The 18600-nt window shown below is 52.7% G+C and overlaps 1 protein-coding gene across 1 annotated transcript in view; it reads right to left on the reverse strand.

The window, feature by feature from the left end:
• The window catches only part of PLEKHG3 (pleckstrin homology and RhoGEF domain containing G3), a 46300-nt gene that overhangs the window by 15299 nt on the left and 12401 nt on the right, over positions 1-18600 (reverse strand). The window contains exons 2-11 of the mRNA XM_017892400.1: positions 4613-5002; positions 3492-3589; positions 2299-2368; positions 1921-1967; positions 1660-1810; positions 1440-1571; positions 1066-1248; positions 806-898; positions 431-517; positions 168-201 (exon numbers count right to left, since the gene is read on the reverse strand). Coding sequence (XP_017747889.1) covers positions 168-201; positions 431-517; positions 806-898; positions 1066-1248; positions 1440-1571; positions 1660-1810; positions 1921-1967; positions 2299-2368; positions 3492-3589; positions 4613-4963 — 1246 coding nt within the window. The 5' untranslated portion in view covers positions 4964-5002. The remainder of the gene's footprint in view (positions 1-167; positions 202-430; positions 518-805; positions 899-1065; positions 1249-1439; positions 1572-1659; positions 1811-1920; positions 1968-2298; positions 2369-3491; positions 3590-4612; positions 5003-18600) is intronic.

Consider the following 18600-nt stretch of genomic DNA (forward strand, 5'->3'; position numbering starts at 1 on the left):
GCAGGAGAGCATGCTTAATCATATAGTTCGCCCCCCAGCCCTTAACAGGAGGCCCCCGTCCTCCCTGCTCCTAGAATAAAATTATCAGGTAAAGCTTCCCCAGGATACAGCCTGACCTAGCAATGTCCATGGGTAGGGACAAAACAGGCAGAAAAGAGCACACTTACAATAGGAATCCATTTCCAAGATGGCTTCCTTGGCCTGACGGGGAAGGAAACGCACCTGGTTATTACCTTACCATGTGCCAGCCTCCCCTGTTGCTGTACGAGAACACCCCACAGTGTGGCACCAAGGCCTGGGGTATCTGCTGTACTGACATCCACTGTCCAGTGGAGCCCAAATCCAGAAGGTGAGTCCCCAATGGACCTTGTAGAGCTGGCTCAGAGGAGCACATTCTCCCTGCCCCCAGTCCAGAGCTGGGGGAACTCACCTTCTGGGGAATGGTGGCATGGTGGTTCTCTAGGATGAGCCTCTTGATGTGGTGAGTCCAGTTCCGTTTCTCCTCCACTGTCTTGGCCTGGGAGGACCCAAGGGAAAGGCACCCAGGGGTTATCATTACAGGCCTGAAGCTGTCCAGCATGGACAGTGCTTCCGCCCAGAGAGAAAAAGTGGGACCATGCTGTGGCCTCTGTGAGGTTAACCTGGCTCCTCACTTTGACCCTAAGAAGTGCCTGCAACGATCCCTGCCTTACAGGTGGAGACACTGGGTCCTGGGGCAGCTAGGTGGGCAGAGGAGCCAGGAGTCCCACGCAGGTGTCCCCTGGGCATCTTGTTCCCTAGCCCCTGAGCCCCACCGGCCCCTCACCTGGATGCTGTACTGCTGCTTGCTGTGCTTGTAGTGGGTGACAGTGAAGCACAGGGAGTCTCTGGTGCTTTCGATCAGCATCAGGGAGGAGCACTAGGGGCAGAGGGAAAGGACAGTAAAGCACAAGGTTGACAGCCTGGGGAAGCAGGGAGGGTGATCTCAGAAGGGTGGTGCTGGAGCCCCAAGAAGCAGACAAGGAGGGGGGCCCAGATCCTTTGGGAAGGAGAGAAGATGGCGGAGATGGGGCAGGGCCTGGTTACCGGGATGTTGCCCTTGTAGACAAAGTGATCGCCCCGCTTCTTGGTGATAAGCAGTGTTTTGTCAAAGAGGAAAAAGGTCCTTTCATTGCGCACGCGATGCACGCGGAACGTGCCCTCCAGGACAAGCTCCCCGTAGGTGGTCAGGTCGGGCCCCTTCCAGTTGATGAGGAGTGACTGAATCTCCTGCAGCAGAGGGGCCCCAACCCCTACAGTCAGGCCACTGGGGCCTTAGGAGGCTCTGCAAACCCTGCCACAAAGGCTCCCCCAATGCCACCACCCAGCTCATCCCAGCAGGGTGGCCACAGTCCTTCTTCCCAGCCGAAGCATGGCCCACCCAGCCCTGCCCCTCCCCCAGCCTCTCAGCCCCCGAGCACCTGGAGCCGGACTGCATGCTCATGCCTCCTTTTCATGTCGTTGATGTACCAGGCCACACAGGTCATGGTGTCAATGGCATCCTCCACCACCTCAAAGCCATCCTCTTCTTCATCAAAATGCTTGGCAATTTCCTGCACAGAAGATAGAGGCTTAGGTACCCATGACTCGAAGGCCCTGCCCTCCCCAGGCCCCAGGTGCCTGAGAGGACCAAGGGGCTACCTGCAGCAGCAGGTGGTACTTGAGGATGCGCTGGACCGGCTTCAGCAGGTAGGAGCCCAAGGGCAGTGAGTGCTGCAGCAGCTCCTGCCGGTCCCGAAAGAACTTGGCCTGCTGCTTGTCCCTCATGCATTCCGTTAGGGCGGCCACGGAGCTGAGAGTGGGAGAAGGGCCAGTCACCACCTGGGGAAGGCCTGGATGAGGAGGTGGGGGACTCTGGACTCACCAGATGGCTCTGCCTTCCCTCTCACCCCAATTACTCACTTGGGGTAATTGTTGCAATACTGGGTGTAGATATCAAACTCTTGGCTCTAAGAAGAGATCAAAAATAGTGATTTCAGGGAGATTCCCATTTGACTGTAAAGATGGTGGTACCAGATAGGCCCCTGGCCCCCAGAGCATACTCTGTCCTCTGTTCCCAAGTGCCTACAGAGCCATCTTTATACCTATTTGTCAAGGACATCCCATCTACCCAGCAGCCCTGGCTCCCCCCAGAACACCCTTCTCATTCAAGACAGAGCACCCAGCACTTTCCCTGGAAAGGGATCCCCAGGACTCAGATTTCCTCTTATGCTGGCAGAGTTCTTGTCTCTCTGAGCTCTCAGCAAGGTAGGACAGGGGCAAGGGCCCAGCCCTTCTTACCCTTTCCACAAAACAGCTGGCCACAGCCACGGGATCACTATTGCAGCTGTCCAGGTCTCTGAGGAGCTGGCTGGGTGAGGGGAAAGCAGCCACTGTACCCTCTGCAGTCAGAGGACAATGCCCTTCACTGCCCCCTCCCCAACCTCCCGAACCCTGACTGACAGCCAGCCCTATTGTTACGCTAAAGAGCTGGGGCTTCTAGCCTCAGAGGGAGCCCTGCCCCAGGCAGCAACCACAGAAAGTATCCAGCACAAAGCAGCCACAAAGCAGGAAGTCAGGGAGACCTACAGGCTCAGCAAGCGGGAGAGGAAGAGGGGACCCTCGTACCCACCTCAGGAGGGGACACAGCTCCTCTGCAGGCAGAAGGAGTCAAACACACAAAAGCAGAGGATTAAAGGGCGAAGGAGAGAGAATGGGAACTAGCAAAGGAGCCAGGGGGCCCAGGATGTGGGACATGGGGAGAGACAGGTGAGTCCTGGCACCCCTAGAAACACTGCTCCCTGCCTCCTCCCTCTGTGCTCCTGCTCTTTTCCCAACCCCTCACCATTGGTCTAAGGCTTCCCTGTACCCTGCCCTCCCAGACTTCTCCAGCTTACTGCCCATCTTAAGGGGCCTGGGATACGATTCTTCCTGTCCTAGCACCACTGTTCCCTCAAGCTCTGACCCTCCAGAGCAGCGCACTTTCCCTGGGGAGTCTGTGGTCCCAGGCAGCAGACCCACGCCCTTTGCCCTGACATAGCCCCTGGCCAGGCCTTGTTTGGCCTCTCACATCTGTCTTGCCTGGGTTGTGCAATCCACTAATAGGTCAGATCATCTCCAGGGAGCCCTTGGACTCAGTGGGAAGGAGGATAAGAAATTAAGAGATATGCAAGTGGAAAATGAAGATGAGAAGGACGGAGAAGCCACCCACAGGGAAAAGAATCAGTGTGCAAGGAAGGGCCCAGCAGCCCCGTGAGGGGTGCCGGCCCAGGCTGGACCCAACACGCACATACCCTCAAATTACCTCCCTGTCTGCCCTTGAGAGAAAGCACATCAGCCCAGGGCACAGAGATGGACCACCCTTCCCTGTCCTCAGAGATCAGGCCCCAGGCCCACATGTCACAGGCCCATGAGTCCAGGGACATCCAGGGTTCCTCCCTAGGCCCCGAGGTGGGCCTTGCAGGCAGAACATGGTGTCAGGCCCATTCACATACCTGTTCAGTGCGTAGATGTTTTCTATGTTCCCAAAGAGGGCGCTGACCTGTTCTGGCTTCAGCAGCCCGGGCGTGTCGATGATCTTCAAGAGGTAGTCCTGCGTGGAGGGAGGTGGTCAGAACCTGGCCCCCAGCACAACCCTGCCCACGACCTTCCCTAGCCACACCTCGTTTAGGCCTTGCTGGGACACCACTTCAGAGACACTGCCTACTGTGAGACAGTGTCCAGCCCAAAATTCACGTCCACTTGGAACCCCGAATGTGACTTTATTTGGAAATAAGGTCTCTCTGGATGCCATTAGTTAAGGATCTCAAGATGACTTCAGATAGGATTTAGGGTAGGCCCGAAATCCAGTGGCTGCTGTCCTTATAAGAGGAGAGGGAGGACACAGAGAGACACAAAGAAGGTGGTGATGGGAAGGTACTGAGCAGCATCCCCAGGCCAATGATGTCAAAGACTGCCAGGACCCAGGAAGCTGGATGACAGGCACAGAACTACTCACTCAGAGGCTCTGGAGGGAGCTGACCCGGCCAATGCCTTGATTTTGGACTTCTGGCCTCCTGAACTGAGTGAGAATACATTTGCTGTTTTAAGCCACTCAGTGTGTGGTCATTTGTTAAGGCAGCCCTAGGAAACTAATCCACACCCCGAGCCAGCGGAGCAGAGGGCTTCCTCAGTGGCAGCCACACAGCTGCCCTTCCATGTCCTTCACCCACAGTAGCCCTGCAAGGTAGGTGTGGCTTCCTCTTACAGAGGAAGAACCTGAGGCTCCACACAGCCAGGCAACAACAGGGCAGGGGATGCGTGGGGCCAGGCCCAGAGCCCATGTCTTCACTGCATTTGGTCTCTGTGGCACAGGCTCTCTAGAGCCATCTTCCCAGGCAGGCTGGGGACCCATCCTCCCTGTCAATGATGCTCACTCCTGCCAGCCCAAGCTACTGATCCGGCCCAAGGTCCTAAGGAAGCCTGAGGGGTCAACAGCTTTCACCATGCAGTCAGCGAGGGTGGGAGACCCCAGTCCTCCAACTACTTTATGGGAAGCAGGTCTTTGGAGAGCTTCTCTCCCAGGGTGAAACAGGCTTCCGCTAGAACGCTGTGCCACAGGGCCCCCGGCACGCACCTCCACGATGCTGCGCAGGTCCTGCACATACATGCGCTCCGTCTCCACGATCTCCCGCACCACTCGGCCCAGGTAGCTGAGCTTGTGATGCGCAGGCCCTGCCGCCGCCCGGCTGTTGAATGGGGAGAGGGGCCTCTTCACGTTCAACCAGCTGCTGGAGTTGTTGTTGCTATTGGGGAGATGCCGGTCTCTTGGGGAGCCTGCCCCATTCTCAGCGGGAGCCTCGGAGCCACTGGACTCCTCCATGGCACTGCGACTGTCACAGGAGGAGCCCGACGAGGAGGTGGTAGAGGTCAGGCTCACAGGCCGCTCCTGGCTGCCGTCCTGGTGGAGGGAGGTGGACACGGGCATCCTGGCATTGCTGCCTGGGGAGGGCACCCCAGGGAGATTCTGCAGCAAGACAGACAGATGAAGGGTCAACCTCTGAATGCCCACAGAAACAGAACAGAGGGATAGCTGCCGGGGTGACGGCAAGTGGAGTGGGAAGGTATTGTTTAGTGGGTCCAGAGTTCAGTTTTAGAAGATGAAAAGGTTCTGTGGATAGATGGTGATGATAGTTGCACAATGATATGAATGAACTGTACACTTAAAATAGTGAAGATGGTCAATTTTATGTTATGTGTGTTTACATTTAACACAATTAACAAAACAAAACTGAATCCCAAGAAGGGCCCTGCTCTCAGACTCTATGAGCATTGATGAGGGTGCCCAAGTCCACCTGCCAGCACAGTGGTCCAGGTACCCTCTGAGGAATTCATAGCCCAGCTCCACTGCTGGGGCACAGTACTTAGTCCCTCAGAGCCTCAGCTCCTCACCTGTAAAATGAGGATAGATACAGCCTACCCCATGGCTTGTCCTCCCAGATGACGCCACCTGCTGTTCGTAAAGCTCTGAGCATGGTGCCTGGCACAGGGTACGTGCTCCACACGCCATCAATATAGTAATGATAATGGCAATTGTCAAGAGGAACTTCCCAACTGCCCACCTGTATGTAGCCTGTGCTGGGGTCACTGTACAGGAATGGGCAAAGATCTGCTTCTTACAGTGTTAAGACACATACCAGGGATAATATTCTCCCTAGGATTGCAAAACCTCAGGGGCACTGGTGGCTTCACCACGAACCTGAAACTTTCTGGATACTCACTGGCTGAGCCAGCATTATCCCCCCACTCTGCAGCCCCACCCCAGCACCTAGTACAGGCTGCCTCTGACTCATCCAGGCCCCAGGAAATTCCCCAGGGCTGAGCCATCAGTGAGTCTCTGTAAGCTGCCCTTGGCACAGCTGGGTGGGGGCAACAGAGAAAGCAGTAAACTGCACCCAGGTGAGGCAAACACAGCCTCAGGTGGACTTTATTCCCTAAGCAGATGGTGTGGCTCAGAGGCAGGCCCACCTGGAGCAGCCGGGGGAAGGAAGGGTGGAGTGGCCAGACTTCAGGATGTAGCCTTCGAGAAGGACAGGGACACCCATGCAACACCCATGCCCACGCCATAGAGCTCACCAATGCCACTTTCCAGAGTACACATTTCATTGCTATTTCACAGGAAAACAGTAAGTTCCTGGGCATCCCTCTCACCCCTACTGGCCCGGGTCTTCTACCCCTGGCTCTAGGGCTCAGAAGCGACTAGACCACAGACATGACCAAAGGGCAGAGGCTTGAGCTACAAGGAGAAGAATCTAGAAGCTGCCGTTACTCTGGGAACCCTTGGCACTGGCCCGTGGTTTTCTGTGCCTCTGCCTCAACCTGTAAACCAACACCCCTGGATCTCAGGCTTTTGCAAATGTTCTCTCTGCTTCAGCGTTCTCTCTTCTCCATCCACTCCACACGGTACCATCCCCCAACCTATGTAATTTACATCCAATCTTTAGGTCTCCGATTAGAAACTGCCCCCTCCAGGAACCTTCCAATATCCCCCAAATCTAGGGAACTCTTTCTGTGTTCTCTTACTACCTCCCAGGTTTCTCCTATTGTAGCACTCGCCTGATAAAGTGTGACTAGTTTGAGACCCTCTGCCATACACCATTAGTTACTAAAGAGCAGGGATCTTAAGGGCCAATTTAACAAATAAACAACAATGGTGAATAAATTGATGCTTTTACTGAGGTACAGATCAAGCACCTCAAGACCTACTTACCACCCGCCGCTAACCTGGCCGGGATGCTCTGGAGCACAGCACTTTGTCACTGTGTCTCACTGGAGGGGGTCACCTCCAAGGTGCTCTGTATGAGCCTCTCGACTTGCAGATGGGGACTCAGTGGCAGCCCAGTGCTCCCCTCCACGGTGCAATGCAATGCCAGGAGAGCTAATTAGCAGGATCATTTTGGTAAAGCTCTTTGAGCGGCTCAGAGGAGAGCCCCCCGGGAATTGTAGGGCTGCTGCTTTTTCCTCCCTCCTCAAAAGGGCCTTTACAATTCCTCAGCTATGCCTTTTACAGAACCAGCAGGCAGGGCAACACCACATCATTCCAGCACTGACAGACAAAACCCAAGCTCCGCCCCAGCCCTTAACCCCAGCCCTGTGGCACGCTGATGTCCTTCAAAGCGCACTGNGGAGAGCTAATTAGCAGGATCATTTTGGTAAAGCTCTTTGAGCGGCTCAGAGGAGAGCCCCCCGGGAATTGTAGGGCTGCTGCTTTTTCCTCCCTCCTCAAAAGGGCCTTTACAATTCCTCAGCTATGCCTTTTACAGAACCAGCAGGCAGGGCAACACCACATCATTCCAGCACTGACAGACAAAAACCCAAGCTCCGCCCCAGCCCTTAACCCCCAGCCCTGTGGCACGCTGATGTCCTTCAAAGCGCACTGCAGTCAGGCACCCCACCCACCCACCCACCACCATCCCCGCAGGGAACAAAGGGGCAGGGATTTACGGCCCCAGGTCACATCTGGGGTCAGTCAGCTTCTCTGGGGAAGCTAAATGGAAACAGCCCCACTCCCAAATGGATTTCACAGCCAGCCGGTTCACAGCCTTAAGCAAAAGATTACTCACAGTCCCACCCCTACCCCAACACACACACAGTTAGGGAGATCTGTCTCCAAAAGGGACCTTCTGAGGGTCCCTCTTTGGGGACTCCACTACAAGAGGATAGCAACATAAGCACACTTCAAACCCAGAAACTAATAGGGCTTTTCTACTTGGAGAAGTTTTCTCTCTGATTGATCATAGGCTACCTGTCTGCAAACTAAGCTCATATTCTGAAAATAGTACCTGTGGCCCAAATCCTCCTAAGGCTAAAACAAAGCATAACAGCCAACTGCTAAAATGCTCTAAGCGCTATGTACATATTAAAGTGACTAACCCCTTGCAACAACTCCAGAGGGTTCTATGACTACCCTCATTTTATACATGCAGGCACTGAGGCCACAGAAGTAGTAAGTGGTAGAGCCTGGACTTGAACTCAGGCACTGAAGCTCCAGAGTTTATGCTCTCCTGCCCACTGCCTCCCTAACGGACTACACACCAGCCAGGGCCACAAGCAAAGGACTGGTCACAGCCCTGGCTGCCATGGCTTTGCTTCAGCATAAGCTGCAGGGGACATATGAAGACCTGAAGGATTGGGGCTTATGACACGACACTCGGAAGGACTTAGTCAAAATTCCTTAGGGCAGTTTTTGGACCTGCTACTATGTGACCTTTGGCCATTCACTCTCTGGCTGGAACAACATGGTAAAATACAGATCCCCAGTCAAAGGATCGCAGGTCATGGGTAAGCAAAAAGGAAAAGGAAGAAAGCATAAGGTCACCAGGATTGGACTATAAATTTCTTGGATGATGAGAGAAGCCCTGTAGTGATCAGGAAACCCACGATCACCAGGCTCTCTCTCCTGGGCAGGAGGACTTGCTGGAAAGGAACCAAGAGCCCAAGAAAGGGAGGGCTGAAGAACAAATGAGGCACTGAGTACAAAGCAGGACACCAGTGCAGACTGTCAGGAGGCACCGTTTGATGGTGACGGATAAGAGGCATCGCATTCAATTGGAGTGCATTCTGAGTGCATCGCATTTAGCTGGAGTGCATTCTGGCCCTAAGAGACTGGATTGGAACCATTATGTGTGTGTAGCTCAGACTCCCACAGAGACAGCTAAAGTGCCTCCCTGGGTGGGAGCCAGCCTTTCCTTCCTACCTGAAGAGCATCACTCCATACAATAAGATTCCCCCAAGACAGGATGAGAACTCAGGTCTTCAAACACATCCTGGAAGACCCTGTCTGCTAGGGAAGTAGGAGGCCAGAGAAGAAGGTGATGAGGCAGACAGCAGCCAAACCCTCAAACCAGGTACCCACACCTACCCCATCCTACCATATACCACATCCAGTTATCCTAAGTATGCCCCAGCCATGACCTCTTCCATCCTGCAACATTAATCAATCCAGTCAGTCATCAATCAGTGAATCAGTCTTCTAGAAAACTCGCTTTCTCAGCCGGGCATGGTGGCTCACGCCTATAATTCCAGCACTTTGGGAGGCCGAGGTAGGCGGATCACCTTTGGTCAGGAGTTTGAGACTGGCCAGGCCAACATGGTGAAATCCCGTCTCTACCAAAAATACAAAAATTAGCCAGGCATAGTGGCAGGCACCTGTAATCCCAGCTACTTGGTGGGGCTAAGGCAGAAGAATCACTTAAACCTGGAAGGCAGATGTTTCAGTGAGCTGAGATCATACCATTCTACTCCAGCCTGGGTGACAGCACAAGACTCCATCTCAAAAAAAAAGAAAAAAGAGAAAACTGAAAACTCTCTCAAGTCCTATACTTGTGAAGCCTTCTTTGATCAGGTCCTCAAAGACTTTTCTCTTTTTTTGAAACAGGGTCTCCCTCTGTCACCCAGGCTGGAGTGCAGTGGTGCAATCACAGCTCATTGCAGCTTTGACCTCAAGCGATCCTCCTGCCTCAGCCTCCTAAAGTGCTGGGATTAACAGGTATGAGCCACCATACCCAGCCAAGCTTTCTTTTTGATGGGCCTAAGAAGCAGCTCAGACATACACCTTTAAGGATCGAGGGGGAGAGAGAGAGGTTTCTTTTTTTTCTTTAAATTTAAGCCTAAACCACACCCTTCCTCCACCCACACCTGTCCTCTGAAGGAGCGTCCCTGAATATTGCAGGTGCAGAGGCAGGCAGGCTGCAGCAGGCCCCTGGATTCCCAGCACAGTAGACTGAAGCCACATCCTTCCCCTCCCCACTACGCCTCAGCACCATGCCCCATTCTGACCGAACAAGGAGAAAAAAGGCACACCCTCATAACCCGCAACAGCCTCAGTGTTCTGTCCTCAGGCCTCCTGTCACTGAGGCAATGGGACCCTGCTCCTCCCCCATCCCACAGGGTCACAGCCTTCTGGAACTCTGTGTCTCTAGTCCTGGGGAATGCCCAGGAGTCAGCCCACTCCCACTGGCTCTCCCTCCCAGGTCAGTGAGCTGAGGACAAGGTAGGAGAGGAGAAGAGGACACTTGGGGGTGAACCCTCTGGTGGGCACACGAGAGACTCCACAGAAAACATTCTGGTTCAGAGAGGCTGATGTCATCGTTTCGTCCACCGTCCTTCACCCCACGCTCAAGAATCAGAAGCCACACCGCACCACAGCTGCTTTGGAGCCAGGCAGAAAAGGAGCGAGGGGGGGTCCCCAGGGGCAGCTGCTCCAAAGGCCCCAGTCGGGAGGAATCCACACGACACCTGCACACAGGGAAAGTCCTCATGGCCAGGCGCAATGGCTCACGCCTGTAATCCCAGCGCTTTGGGAGGCCGAGGTGGGCGGATCACCTTTGGTCAGGAGTTCGAGAGCAGCCTGACCAATATGAGGAAATCCCATCTCTACTAAAAATACAAAACTTAGCTGGGTGTGGTGGCATGCACCGATAATCCCAGCTACTCAGGAGGCTGAGGCCAGAGAATTGCTCAAACCCGGGAGGTTGCAGGGAGCAACTCGGGAGGTTGCAGGGAGATCGCACCACTGCACTCCAGCCTAGGCAACAAGAGTGAAACTCCATCTCAAAAACAAAGAAAGAAAGTCCTCGCTGAGGGACAGCGATGGCGCAGCCCTCCTGTGTGGCCTTCATCCCTCAACTACATCATCTGCTAAACATTCCAAGGGCTCTCAAAGCCAGGGTGGCCCAGCAGCTTTTGTCCTTCCCCAAAACAATCCCCACGACGGCACTTTTGGAATCTTTTCAAAAAGGGTGCCAGAAGGAAGCAATAGAGAAAAGCTAGAACTTTTCCAGAAAAAACAGTGTGGAAGCAATGTGAACTTTCAGAGAGAGATCTCTCTCAATTAAGATCTCAACTAAGATGGTGAAATCCCTCAGCTGTGCTCTTACCCGCAACTTGGCACCACTCTGGGCCACCCTGCTCCCAAACTGTCCCCAGAGGCCCAGCTCTTGCCTGTCTGTTCCCATTGCTCCCCGCACCCTAGGGGCTCTCCTGGGGGAGAAGAGGACCCCCTCCTAGGGGACTCTTGCCCCTTTTCCCAGCAGTTTCCTCACTCTGACCCCTCCCTTCCCTCCTGGAGATTCAGGAGCCCTGAGCACCCTAATAAAGCTCGAGAGAAGGCTCCCCGGGGAGTGACTTTGTGTGCATGTGAGCAACGTGACTGCCTGCAGAGGCTGTGCCAACAGTGTGACCAAGGTTTCTGGGCCACCCAAACCCAGCCCAGCTGGCTCAAATTCATTTTCCCTCGGGAATGCATTTTCCCACCACCTAAGAGCAGCAGGGCCCATGCAGTCTGGCTGGGTCCCTGCAGCAGGACCACAGCTGCCAGGAAGGAAAAGGACTGTGTGGTGCCAGGGGAGCCCTCCCACATGGACTCCAGGAGAAAGTCTAGGCCTGCAACTGAAGTCCAGAAAATTCCCTCGGCCTGGCCTTGGAAGGAAAGGAAAGCCAGGCACCTTGCTCAGAGGGAGGGCTGTTCATCCATACCCCCCCATCCCCACCTCCCCAACATGTGCCCATATTGTCTCTCAAACCTGGAATGTGTCCCCAGACCCTCTGCCTATACACATTTAGCAATCACCTCCTTCAGAAAGGCCTCCTCAACCATTTCCCATTTCCCAAGAGACACACTACTGTAAGCTGAATCACGCCCCCGCCCAAGGATATCTACAGCCTGACCCTCAACCTATGAATGTCACCTTATATGGCAAAAGGGACATAGAAGGCAGATGTGATCAAATCAAGGGTCTTAAGATGGGAGATTATCCTGGATTGGCCGGGTGGGTCTGATGTGAACATAAGGGTCCTCATAAGGGGAATTCGGCAGGAGTCAGGGTCAGACAGAAGTTTGACAATAAAAGCAGAGGGCCAGAGAGAAGGAGACTGGAAGATGCTACACTGCTGGCTTTGAAGGTGGAGGAAGGGGCCACAAGCCAAGGATACAGGCAGCCTGGGAAGCTAGGAAGGGCAAGGAAACAAATTCTGCCCTGGATCCTGCAGAAGGAACCTGGCCATGCAAACCCAGTCTGACTTCTCATCTCTAGAACTTTAAGACAACAAATGTGTGTTGATTTAAGCCACTAAGATTGCAGAATTTGTTACAGTGGCAACAGGAAAGTAATGTACTCCTCTAAACTCGAAACACTCTGAGTGTCACTTAAAGCATTGGTCTTGGGGCTTGATATGTACATGCATCTCTTCTGGCCGATACAGTAAAACCCAGTGGGCTGGGCCTTCTTTCCCATACCTTCCCTTCGGCCCCAGAGAGCAAGGCACATCAGGTGTTCAATAAATGCCTGCTGGAAGGACTGTGAGATGGTGCGTGGATGAGCTCACCACTCACACAGTCAAGAGAAAGGTAAACAGTGGGTGAGGTCAAGACCAAAGCCAGTTCCTCCTAGTCTAATGAGTCTCCACATTAGTCACTGCCAGCAAGTTTCCGATCAACCAAGAAGCGCCAGGATTGGTGACTGCTCATTCACCCTGGTAGTCCCATCCTACTTGGCCCCAGACAGGGAGCTAGAGCATGGCACAGCTGCCCCGCTGGGCTACATACTAGGTGACCAGCCACAGGAGACTGAGAGGAAGGGGAAAGTGGCCAAGTTTAGAAAAGGGGCTATGATGATCTGGTCTCTCTGCAAATGTCCCAGGAAGTTTCATGTAAACATCTGCTAAAGCCAAATGGGGAAATTATTGTTTATTATAAATTGCTCTTGTTCACAGCCAGGGTAGAGGTCACTTGGGTGCCAGCACAACTTGTCACTATGCAATGTGCCCCAAAAATGGAACAGCCAAAGAAAGCCCTAAAAGGTGTTACTAGAAATTACCCCCCTGGAAATCACAGACAGATCCAAAGTTCCCAGAGGCCCCACCTCTCTCATCTTGAGGTCAAAAAGGCTCACAGAACCGCTGCTACTTACCAGCAAAGTTCAAGAACCCAGCCCTGCAAATTCGCCATCTTTCCGGCCTCATCCCCATTTCAGGGGCTGCTTGTTTCGAGGCCTCTAGGCTGCAGTCGGGTGGGCGGGTAGGAGGAAGCTGCATTTTACTACTGCCTCAGGTTCAAAGGCACTGGAGAATCTCACTGGGAACCAAGTGGGTGTGGAGGGGCCCCATTGGGTCCCTCTGCTTTCTCGGCAGAAAAGAGAATATGCACAGATGCAGTGGTGCCCACAGAGGTCAAATGCAGTAAACTCATCCACTGGCTCTGGAGTCAGGCAGACCCCGTCTGAACTCCAGGCCCTCCACTTTTCCTGGATGTATGTGCCCTTGGGCAAGTCACTTCACCTCACCAAGCTTCAAGTTCCTCATCAGGAAAATAGGCATAGTAATAATGCCAACCTGACTGGGTTGTCTCCAGGGTTGAGATGATATAAGTAAGTAACCCATACATCTGACACACAGTAAGCCCACTGAGAACGGTGGTGGTGGTGGTGATGATGATAACGGATAAATCACTTATTTGTTCTGCAAGCATCAAGACAATGAGATTTTTCTGCCTTGTACCTACAATGTTTGACCCACATCTCAAATTAATAATAATGATACAAGTTAAACTTGGTGAACCAGCATGACCTAACCTTCCCCAACAACCCATGTGTTTATCCATCTTCTATGATCTCAACATCAATACAGACCATGATCTTCTAAGGGCAGACACACAGCAGTTCAGCTGGAAAGGAAAAGTAGCCTGACACCCATACCCAACAGGAGGTCAAGCCAAGAGATGAAGTATTAAGTGAGTCCAAATCCCGCCGCTATAGCAGACAGGGTGCATTCCTCAGGGATCCACACAGAGAGACGGCATGTACTACCGGGAGCTGGAGAGGAACAGGGCCAGGGGGCACCGCACGCCTGAGCAAGAACAGAAGTTAAGGCAACTTCAGAGAGCAAAAGCACAAATAAGTGATTAACAAAAACCATCCTTGACACTGGTGCCTGGGTTTTAAACCCATCTGCAGGGTAGACATCTGGGAGGGCCAGGGCGTAAGACAAAACAGCAAGGTACTGGGAAGGGCTCCAGTGCAGACCCATTCCTAAGTCACGAGGAATATCAAAAAACGGAAAAGCAGAAGAATGTGTATGAAAGAGCCTGGGGACTACAGACAGCATTCCTCCAAACTACCCTAGCTCTGCCTAGCCACTGCATGATCAGGAGCAAGTCAGCAGGCTCTTTGTGACTCAATCTCTCTCTGATTTGAAGATAACCCTAGTAATGTTCCGACCTAAGCTGTTTACCAAGCACCTACTGTGCACAAAGACATCATGGCAGCCCTGCAGTTAGGACAAGTCACACACAGACCCCACTTTTCAGAGCTTATATGCTATAAGGCAAAACAAGACAAGGCAAAACAAGACAAGGCATCTGTAGGAAAAGGAGGGAGAGAATCCAGTTGTGAGCAGTATGGGAGTTCAAGACTGTCTCCAGTTTGGGAACTTATTCAACACTCCTGAACATGAATGCCAGGCCCTGGAGATATGACATGAAAAATACATTGTCCCTGTCTTTGAAGAACTTGAACTTCAGAAGGAAAAATGGCCACATAAACAGAGTATTCACAAAACAATGCCTTGAGTCCTAGTACAAAAGCATGAATAAATAACTGTGCTAACAGAAGAAGGAGTAGCTAGTGCTACTTGGGGGACCAGGAAGCTTTCTAGGAGGAGGTGACATCTTAGCGGAGTCATAAATGATGAGTAGGCTTTTGCCAGGTGAAGAGATCTGAGTGCATTTGCTGCCAAGAGAGCAGCTGAGTCCTGAGAGGACCCAGACCACCCCCATACCCCAGGCATCTGGCAACAAGAGGCTAGGCTGTAAGGCAGGCCAAGGACAGATGGAAGGAATCCACGTGGCTTTGTGGGAAAGGACAGATCCAAGCCAGGTCTGGAAGAACAACTACCAAGACACGTGGAAATGGGGCTCCATGAGACGAGGTGTAAGAATGTGCCCTAAAAAGGTCCAAACCATGATATGGGCTGTGGCTGCAGGTGTCCCAGAGCCAAGGAGTGTTCGAGAAGAATGCAGAAGCCAGGAAGGTGCTGGCTGTTCAGAGACAGCTTCAAGGAGGAGCAAGAGATTGGGGAAACATTGGCTAGAAAGAAGAATGAGACCCGTTCCAACCCTTGTAAAGGGGGAAGAAATGAGACCCAATATATACGTGAAGAGATGAAGCTACATTTAAATTAACTGCTGTAGGAGCAGGAAGAGAACACCTACTCCGGAAAACTGAGATGTCAGTTCTTAAATGGAAGAAATCTCTCAGTGGGATTTCAGGCTAGCAGCTCTCAACTGGGCTTGGGGAGGAGCTTGCGTGCATCTTACTACCCAAGGGTTTTTTCCTTCCCCCAATTCTCACTTTCCCCTCCCAAGCACATCAGAATGGTGGCTTGGAGGCAAGGCTGCCAGGGCAATTCCCTAAAACACAACTCCCCTCCCAATTCCAAGCATGAGCCTCCAGACCCAGAAAGTTCTGTAGACAACCTGGCCTTCCCCCTCCCTCAGGCCTTGCCTCTTCTTTGAAGGTGATACAGCAAGAGAAGAGCTCCAACACACCCCCTTTCTTTGCCCTGGGCTCTGACCTTGGGCTTGGTGCCTGACCCAGAGAAGTTAGGAAAGTGGATTTTCCAAAGCAGACTTTATGGACTCACACACACACACACACACACACACACACACACACACACACACACACAAACACATATGCAAATTCCCAAAGGCGGCCAGCCCTTCTGCCAGCAGGGCCTCACACACTTCCCCTATCCTACAGAGCCCAGGGGGCTCCTCTCCACCCATAACTCCTTCCCCCATTCCCCTGTGTTTCCCGCTTCCCCTTCTAAAGGACCTCACCAGAGAGGCCTAAGAAACTCATCCAACCAGTTTCTGGGTAGAGGAGGGGCACCTTCCTGCCTCAGCTGGGAGGATACATGGACCAGAATTCAGACCGGTGGGGCAGCATTACCCAATCCCAATTCTGGGGTGCACACGTGTAGAGACACGGCCCAGGAAGCAGCCTCTACTCGTGGAAAAGTGAGGCCTTGATTTGGGGTCGATCTGCCCCGATATCCATGCACCTGCTGCTCAGAGCTATGACATGGTGGGTACCACGGTCGGGATCGGGGTCTGCTGCCCACTGGGGAGGAGACAGGGCAGGGGAATAACCTCCTTTCAACTGCTCTACCAGCTGCCGCTTGGTTTGATCCAAAACAACCACCCTCTGTGGATTCTGGGAAAAGGAAACATCAGGAAGAAGTGGGAGATTAACTCTGCTTGTGTGTGTGTGTGTGTGTGTGCGTGTGTGTCTGTGTGTGTGTGTGTCTGTGTGTGTGTAGGGTCCTACATGACCCTCTCTAACCACCCAACTCCAAATGTTCAAGACGAGAAGTCCCCCTGAAGCCCCCAGCAGAACCAAAAGGACTGTCTTGCTGTCACCCAGCCACATGACAGTTCACTAAGAAAAGCAGTTCACCTACACCTGCTCCCTTTATGGTCCTCAGTGTCTAACCCAAAGGGAAAAACCTGCCTTTTACCCCAAAGCCTGTGATTGGCTGGGTTTCCTGGGGGAAGTCAGGCAAGGCTTAGAGGCCTGGAGTTGAAAGAGTCCCCATCCCACCCCATTCCCATCCCCTGGCGTGGTCCCAGCCGGGTACCTACCGCTTTCCTCAGGAGGGCTCCCATCCGGGCACCACGAGGGTGGCAAGGGGCCGGGCAGCCGCATTGTCCCCAGCACTGGCAGCCCAGCAGTTAACAGGCTTGGAGTGAGCAGTGAGCTGCCACCAACAGCCTCGGGAATTAAAGCGCCCGCCGCCTCCTGCAAAACTTCGTCAATAAACGTTCTATTCAGAACCAGTTCCGCGTGTGGGTCATACTTTCTGCATTTCTCTCATTCCTGATTGCTGGGGGGCCCTAGCCCAGGAAATACAACTTCCCGACACAATTCTGCAGGTCGCCACTGGGTAAAGACCCAGGCCACAGCCCTGGGAGGTGAGGGCCACAGGGGTGAGGACCTGCACAAACCTCCAGCAATTAAGCACAGGGGATACTAACTGCAGGAAGTCACATACTGAAGACTCCAGAACAAAGCCAGATCATTCAGCGGCACAACAATGCTCTGTTTATGCAGCACCTCCCCCACTCCAGGCCCTCGAGGCTGAAAGATAATTAACCCTTCTGCCCTCACAATAGTAGGGGCAGAGAGGATGGACAGGTGGCCATCACTATTTTACAGGTCACGAAACTGAGGCACAAGTGGCTGTCCAAATACCTGGCTGAAATAACCCCAGCTAGCATTTATTCGAGTATACCAGACATAAGGCAAAACACATTCTCTACATAATCTCCTCATAACACTCCGGTACCCAGGGCCATACAGTCAGGGAAGTGTGGGAGCCAGGGTTTGCTGGAATCCAGTCCCTGTGCCTTTCACCATTCTCTCCACAACCTCCCACAGGGTCCAAGAGATGAGCAAAGAAGGCCATCTCTCACCATTCCTAGGAATGCCCTCACGCACTTTTTGCTTATAAGTAACACTTTTTGCTCACAAGTTCCTAGAGTATGGGGCAACCTCAGAAAGGAGCCAAAATGAACTCGCCTGGGAATTCATAACTCACCTGTAGATGTCTCCAGAAACGGTATGTAACCAGCAGTAGACAACCCCAAGACACAGGCCTTCCTTCTCTACCCACACACTCTTGCAGTGGGGGTACCAACCTGCACGGGGTCTCAGTGAGTAGCAAGTATTCCAAGCTGTTTTCTCTGAGTGTTCTGTTGCCTCAACTCAGTAACAACCTCCTAAAGGTAAGAACCAGGTCTTCCAGCGTTTTGTGCTCTTTTTTCCCCCGGGTCCTCTGGCACTCAAATCCCTACTTCTCATTTTGGCCACTGTGTAAAAACATGCCAGAAGAAGGCAGAAGCACACAAGATGGATGGTATTTGGGGGGCTTTTGTGCTGGGAGAAAAAGGCATCCCCAACGGGAGCACAGGTATTAAGTGTGGGAAGGGAAGGCCAAGCTGTTCACCTCCTCTCTGCTGCCTGGTCATACCCAGCCCAGAAGAAAGCTTCAGAATCACGGTTGGGATGACTTCCTGTGTGAAAAGAAGACTACTCAAATTCACTCACATTTATTGACAGTATAAACCATGTGCCACATGCTAGGGACACAGCAGTGAATAAGACAAATCCTCATTCTCATGGAGCTTACATTCCAGTGAGGAAGACGGCCACAAAAAAGTAGACAAATAACTAACACATTTTTGGAAAGTGTTTAAGTGCTATGAAAAAAATAGAGGAGGGAAAACAGAGTGTGATTGAGAGATGGGAATTTCCACTAGCTAGGGAGGCCTGGGAAGGCATTACAGAGGTGACTCTAGAGCAGAGACCTGTATTGCAAGAAGCAGCCAGACATGTGAGGCATTGGGGGACGAGCCTTCCAACAGTCTTTTCCTCTACCCCACCATAGCCATCCACTCACACGTCTCCTATGCCCTAGACCTCATCATCACCAATAAGTGCACACTTCCAAAACCTTGAAGTATCCCATCTGAAATTTCAAACCACACAAGGAAACAAACCATCATAA

This window comes from Rhinopithecus bieti, unplaced genomic scaffold, assembly GCF_001698545.2.
Source record: "Rhinopithecus bieti isolate Rb0 unplaced genomic scaffold, ASM169854v2 scaffold_20892, whole genome shotgun sequence".
In the NCBI taxonomy this organism is placed as follows: Eukaryota; Metazoa; Chordata; class Mammalia; order Primates; family Cercopithecidae; genus Rhinopithecus; species Rhinopithecus bieti.